This window comes from Gymnoscopelus braueri, assembly GCF_963280865.1.
Source record: "Gymnoscopelus braueri genome assembly, chromosome: 1".
Taxonomy (NCBI): domain Eukaryota; kingdom Metazoa; phylum Chordata; class Actinopteri; order Myctophiformes; family Myctophidae; genus Gymnoscopelus; species Gymnoscopelus braueri.
The window spans coordinates 62,220,417-62,241,559 of record NC_137603.1 but is presented as its reverse complement, the minus strand read 5'-3'; the positions used below and the strand labels follow the sequence as shown (position 1 = coordinate 62,241,559).

The window sequence follows — 21,143 nt, the reverse complement described above, 5'->3', positions numbered from 1 at the left end:
AATAAGCAGGATAATGTATGAGGAGGTGGTCATTATTAAAATGTAAAGCCCTTCAGGGTGATTATCCACCTCCGCTCCGCGTCAGTGGATAATCACCCCGTTGGGCTTTAAATTTCAATAATGACCACCTCCTCATACATTATCCCTTGCATATACATTTCACCACTTTTGCAGTAAAATAATGTCTTGTATGGAAGGCCTTTATTAGAGATGAGGAAAAACTCTTATTTGGTCCTGGTAGAGGCATCTCCGTCTTGTCACTCACTAGCCTAAATGTCACTACACGTAGATCTGCTATTTTGACGACACTCAACACAACTACTGTAAGTATGAATCATGCAATAATAGAAAATAATACCCTTTTCTTTCTTGGCCATCAGAAGCTAGGAAGTTCACCTACAGTATACATTGTAGTAACATTATCATGCATAATGTACATATTGGTGTTTTACAATCAAACAATCTTTTGACTGTTTAAATATAACTTTCAGACATACTGAGATTAGATTCAAATTCTGAGAACTCACAGAACTGACAGCTTCCAAACAAAACATTGAACTCCTCTTTTCCAATGATCATTTTATTGGTAACTTATCGGTTGTTTAGCTAAAATTTAAACATGAGATCCTATACATTTAAGATGTCACAGAATCGGCAATGCTTTTTTATTCCACAGCAAGCATTGAAGGGGCTGAGAACTATCTATGTTACGTATTCTGTGTAAGCTGCGTAAAACAAAAATATAATAACAGTTTCTGTTAACATTCTGACACAAGATTAAGTAACTTAATCAAGTTGCATTAAATTTCACAAGTTGGATGCAGCCAATAATGACATAAACATGGAAAATATCAAATAGGAGCAGTTTGTTACAATGAATGCATGACAGAGATGAACTGAAACATTAATTAGCAGGTTTTTTGAACAGAAACATAATTTATTTACGTTAGTGATTGGGCGACCCAATTACAGAATTGTTAGCATATACCACATGGAAGCATTCCTGGCTGACTGGACTATTTGCTTGCATGTCAATCGCCTACTCTATGTTTCGTGTCTCTGTACACTGTTTACCTATCAATGTCAGAAAAAAAACTATAATGATGCATAACATTGAACGGTCTAAATGAAGTAAAAAAAAAAACAATATAAAAAATACAGCAATAAAACACTAAAAACATTCAGATACATGAGACCAGTGCAGTCAATGTTGACTTGAGAGACATCTAAAAATAGAAAATATTTACAGGACAGAGGTTCTAGAAGTGGAAAGGAAAGTATTTCAATCAATCTTGAGAGATCTAAACATACACAATATTTACAGGAGAGGTGTTCTTAGAATCATATAGCTGCCTTTAGTGAGATGCAGTGATATAAGTGTTAATAGTCAGGGGATATTAGCAGAAAGATTTCCAATCTTGGAATAAATTCCTTACCAAAAAAAATCTTCACCAATGTGTTTGTAAAGGTGTCTAGTAACACATCTCACAAAGACTGAAATTCATTTTCCCTAGGAGAATTTTTGACAGCTGCTGAAAGTTGGGGTACCCACCATTTCCCTGCATTTCCATGCAGGGCAAAAAAAATCTGTTTTAAGTAGCATGTGAGGGGTCAAACTAGGGTGTTTTTATGATTCTGAATCCATTGCAAGCATTTGTTTTGCACCAAAACCACTCCTTGGGCTAAAAACGGCCATAGCCATCCTTGTCCAGGTATACTTTTTGTGTAAAAAGCCCATTGAGATTGGGCTGTTTTTAGCCCAAGGAGTGGTTTTGGTGCAAAACAAATGCTTGCAATGGATTCAGAATCATAAAAACACCCTAGTTTGCCTCTCACATGCTACTTAAAACAGAATTAAAATTACATTTTTTTTGCCCTGCATGGAAATGCAGGGAAATGGTGGGTACCCCAACTTTCAGCAGCTGTCAAAAATTCTCCTAGGGAAACTGAATTTCAGTCTTTGTGAGATGTGTTACTAGACACCTTTACAAACACATTGGTGAAGATTTTTTTTGGTAAGGAATTTATTCCAAGATTGGAAATCTTTCTGCTAAGATCCCCTGACTATAAGGTACCTTACTGTGTTTTATATTACCGTTATTACGGTGAATTAATCTTCGGCAGAAATGTGACGCATAATGTTTGCCGATTGTTGTTAATATTGGTACTATAGCAAGCAGACACAAAGCCTAGCAGAGACGTATTTACATTTTGTACCATTACACACCAACACTTTCACAGGAGCATACTTTAGGCTTGAATGTGTTACAGCATTGGTTCTCAAAGTGGGGTCCGGGGACCCCCAGGGGTCCTTGGGGGGGTTCCAGGGCGTACCCCAGCAAAATGTGTTAATATAGCATCACAATAATTTTGACCTTTTATACTTTGGCTATTCAAAAATAGCAGATCTACAAGCTCATAGCGCGGCACGTGTAGATCTGCTATTTTTTTGAAATCGTGAAAATGTGTGAAAATCTTTGAATATATATATATATTTTAAGCAAACATTTGTAGCACAAATCTTTGCTTCTGGGGGGTCCCTGGAACAAAATATTTGAGATTTGGGGTCCGCGGCCAGATACATATCATTTTGGGGGTCCTTGACGTGAAAAAGTTTGAGAACCACTGTATTACAGCGTCACTGTGTGTTACGACTGGATTTACAAGAGGCAGCTCATGTTGTTCGTATCGTTCGTGAAAATGTTCACCTATAAAGACATATAGTTTTCCTTTAGCGACATGCTATCCTGGTTGAACGTGGTTACATCTGTCAGTGGGTTTTATAAATATTTAAAAGGTGAAGCGATATTCTTTGCTAAAATAATTGTTCTTTAATAGCTCTTTATTCTGATAGCAATCACTCCTATAGAGTGTGCGTTCGGTAACGGGTCGATCCGTCTCTCCAGCTCTTTAGTAAACAGAAAATACATTTTCAGGTCGAGAAACCAAGAAACCAATCAGGAGAGATAATTTACTCCGGATAAACAAGTGAAATTAGACGCGACGAAACAAACAAGTGAGCAGACACACCATGCAATGATACCGGAACACCGGCTGATAAGTGATATTTGTGGGGTTCTCAGACCTGAAACTGTATTTTCAGTTTAATAAAGAGCTGGAGAGACATGGGACACCCCTTTTTACTTGAACAAGCACTCTATAACGATGATTATAACGATCAGAATATCTTCCCTTTTTAACAAAAAAGATTTTAGTTTGCACCCAAAAATATCACTTACTATATGATGAGTATGACTAAATTATCACTATATTGGATCCATTTCGGACACAGGTTATTTTCCCGCCCATTTGAACAGTTTTGGGGAAATACAAGGCTTCCACCCGACAGCGCCAGGTTAAATCCTAAACGGTAATGTTCCAGATGTGTTTGTGTGTTTACTGAACGTGACAGTTCTCCTCCTGGCCGCCGTCTGGGTCGGCTTTCCCGCCATCCTCACAGCCGTCAATCCCAGGGGTTACCGTGGTGACGGAGGGATTCTGGAGGGACAAGGACCCCAACACCTGGAGACAGAACAACATGAAGGGACAGAAAGATCATTTAAGAAGCAGAAAAGTCACGTTGGCAGAACTGCAGTGGCTCTCAAATCGTTTTCGTGTCAAGGACCCGCCCGAATTGATATCTACTGTATTTGGCAGTGGTGGACTGGGAGTGGGAACGCATCATTTTAAGATTTATTTGGCTATATAAAAATAGCAGATATACAAGCTCATAGCGCGGCACCGAGTGCCGCGCTATGAGCTTGTAGATCTGCTATTTTTTTGAAAAATCGTGAAAATGTGTGCAAATCTTTAGTTTGAATATATATATACTTTTTTAAAGCGAAAGTTTTTAACTCAAATCTTTGCTTCTGGGGATTTCACAAATGTCTTCTAAATCCTAAAGTACTTTTTTGATATATTCTTTTACTTATGTTGCTATATTATCAATGGTTTTCAAACCTTTTTCATGTCAAGGGCCCCCAAAATAATATGTATTTGACCGCGGACCCCCTCCCATCTAAGAATATTTTGTTCCAGGGACCCCCAGAAGCAAAGATTTGAGTTAAAAATGTATATAAAAGATTTGCACAAATTTTCAGGATTTTTCTAAAAATAGCAGATCTATAAGCTCATAGTGCGGCACTCTGTGCCGTGCTATGAGCTTGTATATCTGCTATTTTTCAATAGCTAAAGACATTAGTAAAAGGCACTTCCACATTCCTGGAGTGTGGAAGTGCCCGGGACGGCCCCAGATGACTAGAAGGGAACCCCCTGCTAGTCATCGTTTGATGTTTGGTCACATGTGCTAAATATGTCATGCGACATAATATCCAGTGGTGAGTATGTCTATGGTTAAAGACAGCTTTGGGAAAGTTGATTACGCTTTTTGTGGCCTTCCCACAGCCACACTCAGGTATGAATGCTGTTTTCAGCCAAAATCAGCCTTTACGACACCATCAAGGCACCGCCAACATACATTTTAGTCCACTAAATCAACTGTAGATTTAGTCGACTATAATCTTATGATCTTTAGTCGACTAAAACTAGACAACAACTAAAACATTTCAGATGACAAAAATATGACTAAAACTAAATGGAATTGTATTCAAAAGACTATGACTAAAACTAAATCTAAATCTGCTGTCAAAATCAACTATGTCCGGACCCCACTTTGAGATCCACTAGGAGGGAAGTCTCACCTTGTTGTCAGATGAACGAGGACTACGTCTCTTCACGGTGGTTCTCCTCATGATGAACGGACTGGCCTCGCCCAGCGGGATGTCAGCGAAACCTGACCACACGCGCACACACACGCACACACACACACACACACGTTAAAGGAGCACTCATTTGTTACTCACTTTTGATCAGTATTCTAAACCACTCTTATCTCATTGTTGTCATACAAGGAAGTAGAGCCTTCGTCCTACTCCTCCCGCCCACAGGTGCCACCCTTATTTTTCACCCGGTGCCAATTTTCTAAGTGATCCTGGGCACTACACTCCCCTCACCAGCCTAGGGAGGCCAGGGCCGAGCTCATGCCTCCTTCAATGCATGAGAGCCAACTGACCTTCTTGTCACCTGACAGGGGGGAGTTTCCCTGGTTGGACGTAGCGCGTGGAAGGAACACGTTATTCCAACCAGTTCCTTTCCCCTCCATCAGGCGCCCCGGCTGTCATGGGGGAGGCGTTATAGTGACCAGGATTACTACATGTTTTTGTGAGGGTATTAACTACCCTGAGAGACACGGGGAGAACATACAAACTCCACACAGAGTAGGCCCTTTCGCCAACCCCACCTAGGGTATGGGCGCTGATGATGCGGAGGAGAAGACACGCCCCCAGCGCCCACAGCATCCCCGGCGGGAATCGAACCCAGGACCTTCTAGCTGTGAGGCGACAGCGCTAACGACTGCGCCACCGTGCCCTCAGTATTGATACTTTTACTTAAGTAAAAAATGTGAATACTTTTTCCCACCAGTGCTCAGTACTGACCTCTCTGCACCAGCTCAGGAAGTCCTTCCGGCCTGAACTCGTCGTCGCCCCGCTCACTTCCTGGCGGTCGCGGCGTGGTTGCCGTGGAGACGTTGTCTCGGATCCTCTTGGCGAGGTCGTGCAGGGCCTCCTGGGCTTTGGTCGGGGTGTTCTTGACCCCGTGACCCCGTTTCCTTGGAGACGACCTCTGAGGAGGGGGATGGCGATCGCCCCCGGCCACCGCCGCCGGTGGAGCCGTGTTTTCGGCGTTGTCGTCCTCCAGCGCCCCCTGCTGTTTGGAGGCCGACAGCCTCTCTGAACGCCGGCGTTTGGCACTGCCTGTCACGATCATGACATTTTTAGTGACATAATAAAAATGACATTTATGTTTGCCTTGTAGACTTTGTAAAGTAAAAGTGCACAGGGCAGACATGACAAATAACCTAAATACACAAAGATATGACTCAAAATGACTGGTACCAATAATGAAAATAAATAATACCCATAAGACCATCATCCTACATCATCCTATAATTCTACAAAGTTCTGTGAGTGAGTGAGCGCGTCCCCAAAATCTTTTCTGCCCGGTTCTTCTGCATTTTGTACACAGCCATTGACCATTACCATGTGCACGGAACAGCGAAGCCTGTTTTTCGCTTTCCCCAAATGTCAGCTGTTTATTAGCGTTTTTGTGTTCGCTGGCTCCCGGGTTGCCAAATCATGTACGTGAAACAAGCGCCGCTGTTGCCACATCCGTGAAACAAGCGGACCATGACACACTTTGGGTGCTCATATCCCTATCCCTAGTATACTTAAAAAGGTAAAAAGTCACTTATTAAAAGGTTACAGCACTATATTGTGTATGAGTGTTTGTTCAGTAACAGGAGTGTCCCGGTCTCTCCAGCTCTTTAATAAACAGAAAATACATTTTCAGGTAGGTGACACATTTTCAGCCAATCAGAAGAGAGTACCCATTTATCCAATTTTGCCTGCTAATTTATTTGTGTCATCACTTCCAATGTCACTGTATCCTGTCTGAGTTCTCCATCCTGGTATCCTGACCTGAAAATGCATTTTCTGTTTAATAAAGATCTGGCGAGACATGGAGACTCTTGTTACTGAACAAATCACTTAGCCTAACTTTAATTAAATGTGTGGGACAAAACTAAAATAGCAGTTCTACAAGCTCACAATGTTTGTAGCTGGTAGATCTGCTATTTTTGAAAATGTATTCATTTTTCAGCAGATTAATTTACACAGATGAATGGAAGCGATTATGCACGACTGCAATCATCACAAATAATTGCGATCAGGCAATAATAATAAAACATAATTATAACCGTAATAATAAAGTAATAGTTTGTGATAGGCCGCACCGTTAGCGCTGCCCGGCTGGATGCCAACGGCGTTAGCCTGTTGGCTAGCTGTGAGGTGCTCCAGACGCGCGGTCAGGCTGTCGTTGGTCTCCTCCAGGCTGTGGACCCGGAGCATCAGGCTGCAGTATTTCTCCACGCTCTCGTCCGACTCTCTGCTCTTCTCCTCCAGCGCCTCCTTCACCTCGTCCAGCTCCTCGCTTCTGTCTTCCAGAGAAGACCTCAGTTCTGCCGCCGCGCGTTCCTTCTCCTCGGCCTCCTGGGTCTTCTCCTCCAGGGAGGTCTTCAGATCTTCAGCCTCCTGGGTCTTCTCCTCCAGGGAGGTCTTCAGATCTTGCACAGCCTTGTTTTTCTCCTCTTTCTCCTGCTTCAACTGTTCCACTTCAGCCAGCGCCACCTCACTGCTGCCGCCTGCTGGAGCACAACAGAAGATGCTTTTAAAAAAGGGAGAGTTTTTTTGGCACAGTGATCACCCTCCTCGCCAAGTTTCCCTTTGTGTTCGTATAGAGTCTATATGAACACCTTGGTGCAGCCTGTTTGCCTGAGAGTCTATACTATTGACTCTCAGCCTAACACAGGTGTTCTCAAACTTTTTCATGTCAAGGACCCCCAAAATGTTATCTCAAAACACTTTGTTCCAGGGACCCCCCAGAAGCAAACATTTGCGTTACAAATGTTTACTTTAAAAAATACATATTCAAAGATTTGCACAAAGGTTCACGATTTTTCAAAAATAGCAGATCTACAAGCTCGACGCGCTATGAGCTTGTATATCTGCTATTTTTGAATAGCCAAAGTACACTGCTCAAAAGAATAAAGGGAACACTTTGATCCCTTAATTCTTTTGAGCAGTTTTTGTTAGCAGTATGTACACAGTTCATGAAAACTCAAAATAATTAAGGGATCAAAGTGTTCCCTTTATTATTTTGAGCAGTGTATAAAATATGGATAAAGGGGTGTGACGCTTTATTACTTTGAGAACCAATGGCCAACAGACTGCTTAAAACCCCTAGCTGTAGGTACTTTGTTTTATTTTGAGTTAATGCCCAACTGTCCAAAAGAACAGATCTACAAGCTAACAATCGTCATGCGATGCGTCAAGCAAACAATCGTCATGCGATGGGAGTATACATTGACCGTAACTCATTAGAAGCAGACAGTGACTGATCCATGTCATTTGCATAATGCATAACTCAAGTGGATTTATTCTACCGACATCCTCTCCTCTCTCACTCTGTGCAATGTAATGAACAACTAGACGCGTCGCAATTCAGGGCAATTGCAGAGTGTGGTTGCGCCGACGCGAGTCCCGGGTCGCTGCCGCCGGGACTCGAGGAATACGCTGGGAGGAATACCGTCGGAGGCTGCGCCAATTACATTGTCACGCAACTCCTGAGATCACTTGCGTTTCATTTTGAGAGGATTGGTCCCCCCAACCTTTTTGTTTTTGCATCAAAATGTTACATTTTGAGCATTTGTGGCGCCCCCTATGGATCAAAGTGGAAATTCTTGATCGTGATTTGTAGCATTTTTGGTAAAACGGGCCCCTCCCACAAACTTTGGAAGCCATTTACGGACGAACGGTAAGGACTATCAAAATGCCGTTTGGATATGTTTATCGCATGGGCCCAGAGATCATGTGTACCGATTTTTTGTGAAATTTAGACAAAATATATGGGAGGAGGAGCTAAAAGTGTGTTTTGAAGAAAATTCAAAATGGCGGAAAATCTATCCTGACGCAAATGGGCGTGGCCTATATGGGGAGATGCGTCGTGACCCAAGGAATCCAGATTGATTTTACGACCTACGGTTCAAGAGTTATAGGCCAAAACGTAAAGGGGGCTGTTATAGCGCCACCATGTGGCCGATTAGTGTAATTATTTTTTCAATAATTTCGGACTAAATTATGAACCTCCCCTCCAAATCTGGTAACTCTAGCTCTTACGGTTTCAGAGAAAAACATACTTGAATTTGAGTTTTTTCACTTTTTCATTAAAGCGGATGGGGAAATTTAATGCACTAATAAATCAATATCAATTAAACTATTTAACCAATCTCTTAGCAAAATACAAGCGCACGATTCCAGGTCAAGACGGTCATTTTGAGATATGGCACTAAATTGGGGAATAAAAACTGTGGGCTGTGATGCGTTTTGAAATATTGTTTATCTTGAATATGAATAATAAAGTGTAAGGATTACTATAGTCTGGTTGCCCTGTTAGGGCAACCACACTAACTATTACATTGAAACTCTTTTTAATTCATGAAAATGAATGAGTGAATGAGTCTATGTGTGTGGTGTGTGTGTGCATGTTGTGTTGTGTTAGCCTCGCGTGACCAGACTATATCACTGGGTGGATATGAGTCTGGTGATTCTATGAGGACGTTTTTTTTTCCAAGGCGCGGGATCAAAAGAATGGCTCTGCACACGATCGGTTAGACCTACAACCAACTACCAATTACAGTCTCCCATATTTGAATACTGGGCCCTGATTGGTCACATCAGACTTCGGGAGCAGGAAATGGATTCACAACGGAGCGGTGCCAGACCCAAATCGCAGAGGGACATTTTATTCTTGTTGCACTGGCAGATTGGTCCGGTCCCAGGCTAGTGTTGTGTGTTTGTGTATACCTGTGTTGTGTAACAGCGTGTCCTTCTCTTCTTCCACTTGTTTACAGCGGTTCATCCACAGAGACATCTTACTGTTGGCAGCGTCTCTCTCTTTAACCACACAACTCACCTAAAGACACACACACACACACACACACACACACACACACACACACACACACACACACACACACACACACACACACACACACACACACACACACACACACACACACACACACACACACACACACACACACACACACACACACACACACACACACACACACACACACACACACACACGGCTATAAGATGGGAGACAGAGACAGATGTGTGCGTCCAGTCGACTAGTCTATTAACCACTTAAACCCTCTATACTTAGTAAATTAATTTGACCAGGGTCAGCTCTGTACTTGGTCCAATCTCTTTCCCCTCTAAACCGGATATGGGGGTTTCTGCTCTATAGTTACAGTGTCTTGAGAGTTGAGACAAATTGAATAACCTATCATCACAAAATGCCCTCGTTTTTCTACAGCATTTATACAATATTTGGTTATTTTTTAATATGATCTTATTAAGCATTGCTCAATGCCTTTTATATGCTCTTTGGCCTTATAGATTGACGTGTGTTCAGTTTTGTCTGTTTTCTGAGTGAATTTTGTTTTGTGAAAATCTTTGAATATATTCTACAAATGTCCTCTAAATCCTAACCGTTTTTTGAAAAAAACTATCAGTGGTTCTCAAACTTTTTCATGTCAAGGACCCCCAAAATGATATGTATTTGGCCGCAGACCCCCATCTAAATAAAAATGTTCCAGGGACCCCCCAGAAGCAAAGATTTGAGTTAAAAATGTTCGCTTAAAAATATATATATATTCAAAGATTTGCATAAATGTTCAAAAATAGTAGAACAAGTTCATAGCGCGGCAATGAATTTGTAGATCTGCTATTTTTGAACAGCAAAAGTATAAAATATGGATACAGTGCCACATGACGTCTAAGACGTCATGTGGCCTGACGCCCTGGGCGCCACATGACGTCTAAGATGTCATGTGGCGCTCAGAGTCATGTGGCACTCATAGCCAAAATTCCATAAATAAGCTTGGCACTGAATGAGTTAAGTGGTAACACAGATGCTTTCCCGGTTTGAATGGGTTAAATGTCAGTGAAATCAGTCAAACAGACAGACAGACAGAGAGACAGACAGACAGACAGACAGACAGACAGACAGGGTGTGTTTACCTGTTGACAAACAGACTGGTTGTAAGTGTGCGCCTGTTGATAGACAGGTTGTGTGTGTGTGTGTGTGTGGGAGTGTGTGTGTGTGTGTGTGTGTGTGTGTGTACCTGTTGTGTGAGCTGCGAGACAGTCAGGTCGCGCGTCTCCCTCTCCTCCTGCAGAGTTAGCTGCTGCAATCGTTCCTTCTCTTCGTCCGTCCTCCGCCTCTCCTCCTCGGCTCTCTCCTTCTCTCGTTCCGCTGAAGACAGAGCGGAGAGAAGCCTCTCTCTCTCCTCCTCTTTTCCGTCCAGCGCTCTCTCCAGCTCCTCCAGGCGACTCCGCAGTCTCTCTCTCTCCTCCTCCGCCTCCTCCAACTGAGCCTGTAGACCGTCCGCCTGTTCCTTCTCTCTCTCCTTGTCCTCCCTCATCCCTCGCTCCAGCTCCTCCACCCTCCTCTCCTCCTCTTCCATCCGTCTGTTTGCCGTCTCCATCCGTTTCTCCAGGTTCTGTTTCTCCTCCAGGAGAACTCGCTTCTCCTCCTCCAACTGGAAAAAAAAGAGGAGGAGGAACCACAGAGGAAGAGTGAAGGAGGAGTAAAGAGAAAGGAGAAATCAGTGGTGTAATGTAACTAAGTACATTTACTCAAGTAACTGTACTTAAGTACAATTTTGAGGTACTTTTACTTTACCGGAGTATTTACAATTGTCTATACTTTTACTTCTACTCCACTACATCTCAGAGGCAAATATTGTACTTTTACTCCACTACAATTATTTTAAAACTTTAGTTACTAGTTACTTTGCGGATATAAATTATTATATTATAAAACATACATTAACCACTTTAGCCTTATTTTATACATAGGCTATTTGAAAATAGCCGATCTACAAGCTCACAACGCGTCGCGATTGTGAGCTTGTAGATCTGCTATTTTCAAACATTTTAGTACTTTTACTTTTGGTACTTTAAGTACATTTTGATACCAATACTTTTGTACTTTTACTCAAGTACATTTTTAATTTCTGACTTTTACTTACTTACTTTACATTGCAGTATTGATACTTTAACTTAAAGTAATACTAGGTAACGTTTTCAACAAAACTAAAGTTAAATTGTATATCTTTTGTGAGTGGCAAAAGTTTCACAACACCCACTCCATGAATTTCACCCCCGGAAGCCTTTTATTTATATATTTTCTATTGAACGTGGACGGGGGGGACTTTCCCGGGAAAATGACGTTCCTGGCCAACGTCATGACGTCGTGGCCGACTTCATGACGTCGGCCAGGAACTACCGCAACGGTTTCCTGTTTGGCCAGGAACTACCGCGCTAATAACAAAAAGGAACCTCACGCTGATTTTAAGAGAATGTAGGATTGGAAGATCGAAAAAGAAGAGAAAAAGAAAGCACAGCTCATGGTAACTAATGCTCCACTGGCTAAGAGAAACGATCCGTAGATAGTATAAAACAATTAAAACATCGCTTTTTGAAACGCTTCCGGCTTCCGGTGAAAACGAATGGAATTCTGGGTAATCGAGGACTACGGAAATTGTATGCAGTGACGGTAGTGACCAGCAGAGGTTGCTAAAAATCGTTATTTGTGATTCTGCATTGTACAACTTTAAGTAAAACATTTGAGTACTTTTTCCACCACTGGGAGAAATATATGAGATCAGTGATTCTCAAGAACTTGCAGATCAGCTACTTTTTGCTACATTTGAATCCTGAAAACAGTTTTGATGTTTCCACCCAACAGAGACAGATATATCACAGCTACAGGTGCCAACAACACCACTAGCTGGTGATATAATCACAATATTTGACCATTTCTCTCGTATCATTGATTACGAATCAAACAACACACAACATTATATAATATTGTTAACATTGTTCTCGTACCTTTCTCTTCTCCTCTTCGTTCTCCTCTAACTCAGCCTTGGCCATCTCAGCCTGAAAGAAACACAGGGTTTAAAACATTATGAATGAACATAAAGAAACACAGGGTTTAACACATTATGAAATGAACATAAAGAAACACAGGGTTTGACATATTATGAATGAACATAAAGAAACACAGGGTTTAACATTATTATGAATGAACAGAAGAATGGATTCATTCAGGGGCGGCCATAGCTGAGTGGTTAGTGAGCCCGCCTAGGGAACCAGCTGGCCCTGGTTGCCCCAGGTTCGATTCCAGGCTATCCCAGCATATGTGCCGATGATATGAAATTTGTCCCTGAGCAAGACTCTTAACCCCAATTGCTCACAGGTTCTCATTGGAAACAAGACCGCAAGGACTTTCATGAACGACCTGTTAAAAGGAATTATCCTTATCCTTATCCTCAGCCTGAAAGACACATCAGCTCAGGGATCAACTCCTGCTGGATGTCATACAGCGCCCTCCTCTGGTAGAAAAGTATCATGGCTGTTTTGTTTAAAATGTGATCTAAACTGACACCAAGTTAGAAATAGGGTGCTAGAGCACCGATTTGATTACTGATAATTTGACCCACATTTGATCAAAAAGCACAATATATTCTATTCAATTTGAAAAACCCAGATTTGATAAAAGTGTAGATTTGAGAACATTTAACATTTTAACATATTTAAATCATTGTGTGTGATTGAACACCTGTAAGACAGCCTCTTCCAGGCTGTTTTCAGCCTCCTCCCTCTCTCTCTCCAGAGCATCAATTCGGTCCTGCAGGGTGTCACACTTCCTCTGGGCATCTAGAGACACACACACACACACACACACACACACACACACACACTCACAGTTATGTTTGCATTTGACTTAACGTTGCACCGTTTTACTTGGAGCCCTACCGACGATGCCAGATTTGTAGGTCCTAGACCATCAATTAGCGTTTGGGTGATATGACCCATATCTTGTCAAACAATGCAAACAAATACATTAAAATAAACAGTTAATATTGATCTGGTATAAAAAATATATATATTATAACGTTTAAAACATTTCCACCTATAATGAATGACATGCCCAAATTAGGGCCAGGTTAAGGTGGTTTAACACATCGGCTGCCTAATTGCTGATACAGATGTCGTCATAAACGTCAGATATCGTCTCTGTCGGGCGGAAACTGTTCAGGATTCAAATGCAAAAACAGCATAAGTAGCAGAACTACAAGCTCAAATCGCATCGCTTTGCGCCGCGTTTCGAGCTTGCAGATCTGCTACTTTTGATGCTTTTGTGCGACGCTGTAGTATGACCAAATAGGGCGTTAATTTACGAAAAAAAACACAGATAAGAGGTTTCTACCGGACAGCGACGATATAAAGACTGAGCGAGAAGCTGGTAGAACATCGAACCTTTCAGCAGCTCTCCCACCGTCTTCTTCTTCCTCTCGTCCGACTCCATGCGGAGCTTCAGCTTCTCGATGCCGTCCCTCATCTGCTGCACCTCCTCCTGGGTGGAGTTGAGACGAGACGCGATCTCTCCTTTCTCCAGCAGAGACGACTCCAGGGACTGAGACAGACGACTCACCTCTCCTTCTAGAGTCTGGGGAACAAACAATAATGTTGTGCAATAATGTCTCATTTAAAACACTGTAGCTTAAATGTTTAGTCACGTGATGGTGTCGCACAAAAATAGCCGATCTACAAACGCACAAGGCGTCGCAACGTGACACCTTGTGAGCTTGTAGATCGGCCATTCTGGAACATTTTGATAATGACGTGCCCAAAACAGGGCCACCAGACTGAAAGTTGTTGAAGCACAATTTTCATTTTGGAATATCAATTTCTAATCAACAGAGCAACTATCGAAGATATTTCTCCAATATTTGGAGTTACATCATGGCAAGGTAACAACACAACCCAGTTGACGACTTAATTGCGATTAACGATTGAATTGTTTCTGTCGTTGAAAACTGGAGCATATGAATACAAATTACATTTCTGTTTGCCGTTTAATCTTCGTAATCAAAAGTTGCAAAGGGCAGATAACTTGAATCTACAAAGAAATGACTGACATGTTTAATAATCTTATAAATTTAAAAGAAATGTAAAAAAAGCTGAAATAGCAGATCTACAAGCTTACAACGCGCCACAAGCTCTGCTATTTCAGCTTTTCTTTTTTCTTTTTTTTGATCATTTGATCAAAATAATTGCGATTTATCTCAAATAATTGCGATTAGACGCCTATGTAATAATTGTGACAGGCTTAGAGCTCCCTATGGTGTTATTCACTCTTTTGAAGCAGGGGTGTAGCCACGGGTGGGCATAGGTAGGCCTGGGCCGACCCATTTGGTTTTTCTGCCCACCCCAAAAAAAAGAAAAATATATATAATTAAATGTTTAATTTTTTAATATCATATTTAGCCACTTTGATAACAGTGTATATATTGGTATCCGAAATCCAAACAAACAAAAACAAAACAAAAAACGCACATTTTCGTGCGCGCATGCACTTTTGGAGTAGTTTGACAGGTACATGGGCACTGGTAGCCTGGTAAACCCTCCCTCCGGAAATCTCATTTCCATTCCTGGAATCAAATGGAAATGAGATTTCCGGAGGGAGGGTTTACCAGGCTAGGGCACTGGTCCCTTGAGTATCTTGAAGACCAGGCCCATTGCAAGTTGCTGTACTCCGTCCTCTACCCTGAGCCATCCCACCCTAGCAAAATGAGCATTTATATTCATATTTAATGTTCACCTGTATTTTGGTCAGCATGGTCTCAGAGGTGTAGCTGGCGGAGGTTTCGTCCTCTCTGACCGTGTGAAGTCGTTTGACAAGTTCCTCCATCTCTCTGCTCTGCTGGGAGATGCTCTGCTCCAACAGCGCCACCTGCTGTCCCAGCTGCACAACAACACACACCACCATGCGTCATCAATGGGCAATGTATCCATATTATCTCTCTATTATGATATGAGACTAGATATATATTTAATGTAACTGTAATGTGAATTAATGCAATTTAATGTTGTAGTTTTTTTATGCATTTTGTAATGTTAAAGGGATAGTTTAGCCCCCAAATTACTTATTTTCAATCAATTACACACCCCATGGAGACTTGAATTCATGGAGATTCTTTGGTTTTTGTCGCATTCCTAAGCCGATAATTTGATGAGCGGCGGCTGCGGTAGGAGACTCAAAGTGTTTGCATAAATGTTGTCAAACAGAAACTTTAATCAAATCAAAGTTTTTCAAATCGATTAGAAAATGAGAAAAACTGTTACTTTTCCGAAAATGCAAAATAAGAGTATGTAGCAATAGCATGCATGCATGTTTCAAGAAACACAAACTGCACCTCCTGGTTCTCCTTCTCCAGTTTGTCCAGACTGGTCTGGGAGGCCTGGTAGCACCTCCTCTCGGCCCGACGGTCCTCCTCCAGGCTGGAGAGGAGCAGTCTGGTGTGTGCGTTGGTCTGCTCCAGGCCGTGGACCTGCTCCCTCCACTGCTCGGCCGCCTGCTGCATCTCCTCGCGCTCCTCCAGGCAGGAGGCCAGCTCCGACCGCAGCTCGCCCGTCTACACATTACACAGTCTTCTGGTCAAGCTCCAAATAAAATGCCTTTTCTCAAGACCATATACACACGGCGGCCATTTTGCTATTAAGTTGACCTATTTTGGGCGGGAACCCCTTTTTGTAACTACCCCGGTTGTTGTTGCTATGTACAGTATTATAGCAACATACATTTGTTGTAATTTTTGAATAAATATTATAAGTTTTTCAGAAAACTTAGGTCAGGATTTAGAAAGCGTTTTTAGAATCGGCCTCAGGTCTAAATGGGTTAATGAAATGCCACCCCGTTGCCACCCATTCTTCAATGCAAAATGCCAAAATGGCCGCCGTGTGAATATGGTCTATACCAGTGGTTATGTCAAGGACACCCAAATTGACACTTATTAGCGGACCCCCATTTCAAAAGATATGGCAAGAACCCCCATAAGAGAACATTTTTTTACGGCTCCAGCAGTGATTTTCAGCCATTTTAATTTCAAGAACCCTGAGTTTGACATGCATTAGGCTACAGACCCCCATTTAATGGCATTTCTATCTCTTGGACCCCAATTTATATTGTAAAATCTATGTTAATTTAACTCTGAGAGTGTACAAATGGAACCAAATGGACCCGCTAGGGTCCATTTGGTTCCATTTGTACACTCTCTGAGTAACAGACATAAGGGTCCATTTGGTTCCCAACTATCGATCATTTAGATAGGGGGACCCCCTGGAACTCCCTCAAAGACCCCTGGGGGTCCCCAGACCCCACTTTGAGAACCACTGCTCTATACCAGGGGGTCTTCAGCGTTTTTCAGCCCAAGGACCCCTTAGCCGAGAGATGAAACAGGGACCCCCCGCTACATATTGTATCAAATTGTGTTGCAGATTAGAATTTTTCATAGATAGATTGATAGACTTGTGAAGCTATCATGGTGGATTCATGTTAATGTGTATTTTCAATACAAACAGACAGACGACACAAGGTGGTGCTGTTTCTCCCTGTGCAGTCTCTTGTCCAAGAGCTCTTCACCAATTGAGTCCTGGCAACTGTCCCCTCCTGTATCACAGAGTTCTTGATGCAGTGCATTTCTCTGTTCTTGTTTTTCCAAATGTTGTTTGTGTTTCCATTTTGTTACTACATATTTATATGTCTTAGAGCCTCCCAGTAACATGCATTTTTTTGTATAGTGTCATTGCACTGTTTAAATACAAATATGAACAATGAAATGATATGTGCACCAGTTTACTGGCACACTTTAGCAGTGTGTCGGGCAGTATTGGGTAATTTTCCACTACACCCATATTGATTGGTTGATTGAGGACACGCCCATGTAAAGAGTACACCTTTGTCCCAGTCCCTATATAAGTGATGTATGCACCCATTCCCTGTTAAACCCTGAGGAAGACTGTATAGGTCGAAACGTTGGTTTCATTTCATCCATATTAAAACTTTCTGCATCGTGGCTAAGAGCTGTGCGGCCTCTTCCTTGTTAACATTATTATCTGCCGTGGCCAGCACCTCATCAACACAGGTGTGCGCTCCTCACTCTGTGTTTTCCTTACTAATATGTATTTTCAGACATTTAACCACTTAAACCGTCAATAATTTCAGCCTATACTTGGTCTGCCCTTTACACCAAACTACTTTGCTGAAAATAGCCGATCTGCAAGCTCTGTGGGCTTGTAGATCAGCTATTTTTGGCTAACGTTCTCCTAACAATAGGGATGCTAGGGTTGAAGTGGTTAATGTAAAAGTATCCTATCACACAAAGATTTGGCTGTAGTAACTCTGAGGGCCCCCTAGGGGTCCCGGACCCCCCCCCCCCCCCCCCCCGTTGAAGACCCCTGCTCTATATATTGCTTTATTCCTTTATACCAGGGGTCTTCAACAGGGAGTCCGGGACCCCTAGGGGGTCCCCAGAGTTAATACAGGGGGGGGGGTGCCAAATCTTTGTGTGATAGGATCATGTTTTTTATATGAACCACTTGAACCCCAGCATCCCTATTCTGAGTGGAACATTGGCCAAAAATAGCAGATCTACAAGCTCACAACGCCTTGCAGTGATCTGCTAGTATCTGCTATTCAAAGAGGTTTGGTGTAGAGGGAAAAAAAGACAAAATATTGACGGTTCAAGTGGTTAAATGTCTGAAAGTACACATTAATTGAACATACACTGATGATAGTGCTGGCAAAGTCTATGAAGCTGTCTAAGAAATCTATGAAAATGTTTAATTTACAACACAATGTTATACAATATAGGGGGTCCCTGCTTCTTCTCTCTCTCTCAGCCAAGGGGTCCTTGGTCGGAAAACGTTGAAGACCCCTGCTTTATACAGTATCATATCAGAGTGTAAACATCATGTATGGTACCATCGCACAGGGAACCCAACGCCTTTAAAGGCCCTGTCGGCAGGAACCACACTCACTCTGTGTGGAGTCATATTGGTTCCTGCACACTGCTCAGTGCTGGAACCATAACAAGACTGCCACACACAACCACGTCACACACACACATTTTTTGTAGATTATTTCACAAACTATATTGTGATATAAGCCTAGATATCCTGTGGGATTTTGAATATCTTAAAAAGGGATAGTTCACCCCCAAAATGACTTTTTTTTCTATCGATTAGTCACCCCATGGAGACTTGAATTCATGGATATTTTTTTGTTTTTGTCTCATTCCTAAGACAATAATTTGATGACCGGCAGCAGTTCCGGCAGAAGACACAAAGAGTCTCCTTTGCGTCTCCTACCGGAACCGCTGCCTACCGGTCCGCTGGTCATCAAATTATTGGCTTAGGAATGCGACAAAAAAAACACAAAAAAATATCCATGAATTCAAGTCTCCATGGGGTGACTAATCAATAGGGGAAAAAAAGGATCCCTTTAATGTCACAATATGGCAGTGTTGTCTTTTCCTGGTTTTAAATCACTTAAGCCCTATTTGGTACAATCAAAAATGATCATAGAATAGCCAACAAAAACTAAGATATACTGCAGTTATATATATATATATATATATATATATCTCTGCTGTCCGGCAGAAACTAACTCCAAAATGTTCATTTTTCAGGAAATTACATAAACAAAGCAAAAAGTGGAGTTAGGAGGTTTTGTTCATCATTGATAAGAACAGCTGAATGGATCTCCAAGCTCACAATGAGGTTGGAGGTCAAAAGGGGGTGGAGCCTTAAGTCAGCAGAGCTCCAGAGGGAATGAATTGAAATGGCCTTATGCTTCACGTAAGGCATAAGGCAGCCATAAAACGATTGTTTTAACTGTGTGTATGCTGTATGCGGCCTGAGGATCCAATGGAGTTAACTGGTTTTGTCAGAAGCGCGTTTTAATGCTTTTCATTGGTTCAATATATTTTTTTACCAACACACAGACATAAAGGGTGTTCAATGGCCCTGATTTATGGAAAACAATGCAAAAGTTATGATATATAGTTTAGCTTTGATCATTTTAGTTTCTACTTGACTTTCTTTAAACCGCACGTTTTTATTTTAGTTTCAATGAATGCGACAATCTTTTCCCTTTTTTTTGTTTAGTTAGTTAGTGAAGTGTAAATCCTCACCTCGGTGTGGAAGGCCTGTATCTGCTGCTCCATGGCTGAACACCTCCTCCGCTGGCTCTCCAGCTCCATCTCCAGCCTGCCCTTCTCCTCCTGCAGGGCCTCCAGTTCGCTCTCCATGCCCAGGATGTGGCGCTCCAGGTTGGCTTTCTCGGAGCGAACCCTCTTCAACTCGCTCTGCTGCTGGAGGAACCTCTCCTCCCAGCCACCTGCACGTCATGGACGGATCACAGTCACCAGAGAGCCAGTTGCACCCACCTCACACTAAGTTCAAACTTAGCCTAGTTATAGCTAAACCTTAACCCATTCAATCCGGGGACGCATCTCTCTAGATTTCTTTGGCTATTCAAAAATAGCAGATCTATGAGCTTGTAGATCTGCAAATTTTTTTTTAATCGTGAAAATTTGTGAGAAATCTTTAAATATATATATTTAAAATAATATATATACAGTATATATATATATATATTTAAAGATTTGCACAAATTTTCACATTAAAAAAGCTCATAGCACGGCACTCGGTGCCGCGCTATGAGCTTGTATATCAACATTTTTAACTCTGATCTGTGGTCCTGGGGGGGTACCTGGAACAACATATTTTGAGATGGGGGTCGCCGGCCTAATACATATCATTTTGGGGGGTCCTCGACATGGAAAAGTGTTGAGCACCACTGATATATAGCAACAAGAGTTTTTAAAAACTGTTAGAGATTTAGAAGACATTTGTAGAATCCCCCAGATGCAAAGATTTGAGTTTCAAATGTTTGCTTTAAAAATATATATATATATATTCAAAGATTTGCACACATTTTCACGATTTTTCAAAAATAGCAGATCTACAAGATGAAGGGTTTGAGAACCACTGGTAATACTGTACATTCAAAACGGTTCAGAAGGTCAGTGTCCAGCTCCAATATTTACCCGTCTCCATCTCCACACCTTCTGGCCTCTCCATGGCATCAGAGAGCTGGGATGTGGCCGTCTGCAGCTGTAACGTCAAATCCCCCTTCTCCTCGGACAGCTCACAGACCTACATATGAACACACAGCACAGCGTTAAGTAATTTCTTTACAACAGACGGTACGACGCCCATCCCGGTTATGGAGAGTCCTAGAGCAGAGATTCTCAACATCTGTCTTTTTTTTTTTTTAACAATAATAATAATCAGGCATGCAAACAGCCCCGAGGTGAAAAGGGTGACAACATGTTTTTTTTTTTCGGTCAGGTGTCACACTATTGCCCTAGTTGGATTCAAAACGGCTATTGTAGCTGAAAAGCTACAAGTTTGCATGTCTGAATAATGCAAAACTGAAATATTTGTTTGCATTTGCTTTCCCCCCCAACCCATATATTTTCATAATAAAAAATCGATGTCGTGAGCCCAATATCGTATCGTATCGTTTCATGAAATTAGTGT

General features: G+C 41.9%; 1 protein-coding gene across 2 annotated transcripts in view; it reads right to left on the bottom strand.

The window, feature by feature from the left end:
• Nucleotides 1-601: 601 nt before the first annotated feature.
• LOC308094402 (uncharacterized protein) overlaps nt 602-21,143 on the bottom strand; it is a 53,518-nt gene continuing 32,976 nt past the window's right edge. The window contains exons 25-37 of one of the 2 annotated variants that reach the window (XM_080441041.1): nt 20,648-20,756; nt 19,730-19,935; nt 15,953-16,171; nt 15,358-15,501; nt 14,013-14,202; nt 13,312-13,409; nt 12,579-12,629; nt 10,808-11,224; nt 9,480-9,588; nt 6,851-7,261; nt 5,496-5,813; nt 4,701-4,792; nt 2,471-3,522 (exon numbers count right to left, since the gene is read on the bottom strand). In XM_080441041.1, coding sequence (XP_080297167.1) covers nt 3,397-3,522; nt 4,701-4,792; nt 5,496-5,813; nt 6,851-7,261; nt 9,480-9,588; nt 10,808-11,224; nt 12,579-12,629; nt 13,312-13,409; nt 14,013-14,202; nt 15,358-15,501; nt 15,953-16,171; nt 19,730-19,935; nt 20,648-20,756 — 2,490 coding nt within the window. In that variant the 3' untranslated portion in view covers nt 2,471-3,396. Of the gene's footprint in view, nt 726-2,470; nt 3,523-4,700; nt 4,793-5,495; nt 5,814-6,850; nt 7,262-9,479; nt 9,589-10,807; nt 11,225-12,578; nt 12,630-13,311; nt 13,410-14,012; nt 14,203-15,357; nt 15,502-15,952; nt 16,172-19,729; nt 19,936-20,647; nt 20,757-21,143 lie in introns of those variants that run through there. The other variant, XM_080441042.1, reaches the window with a different exon arrangement.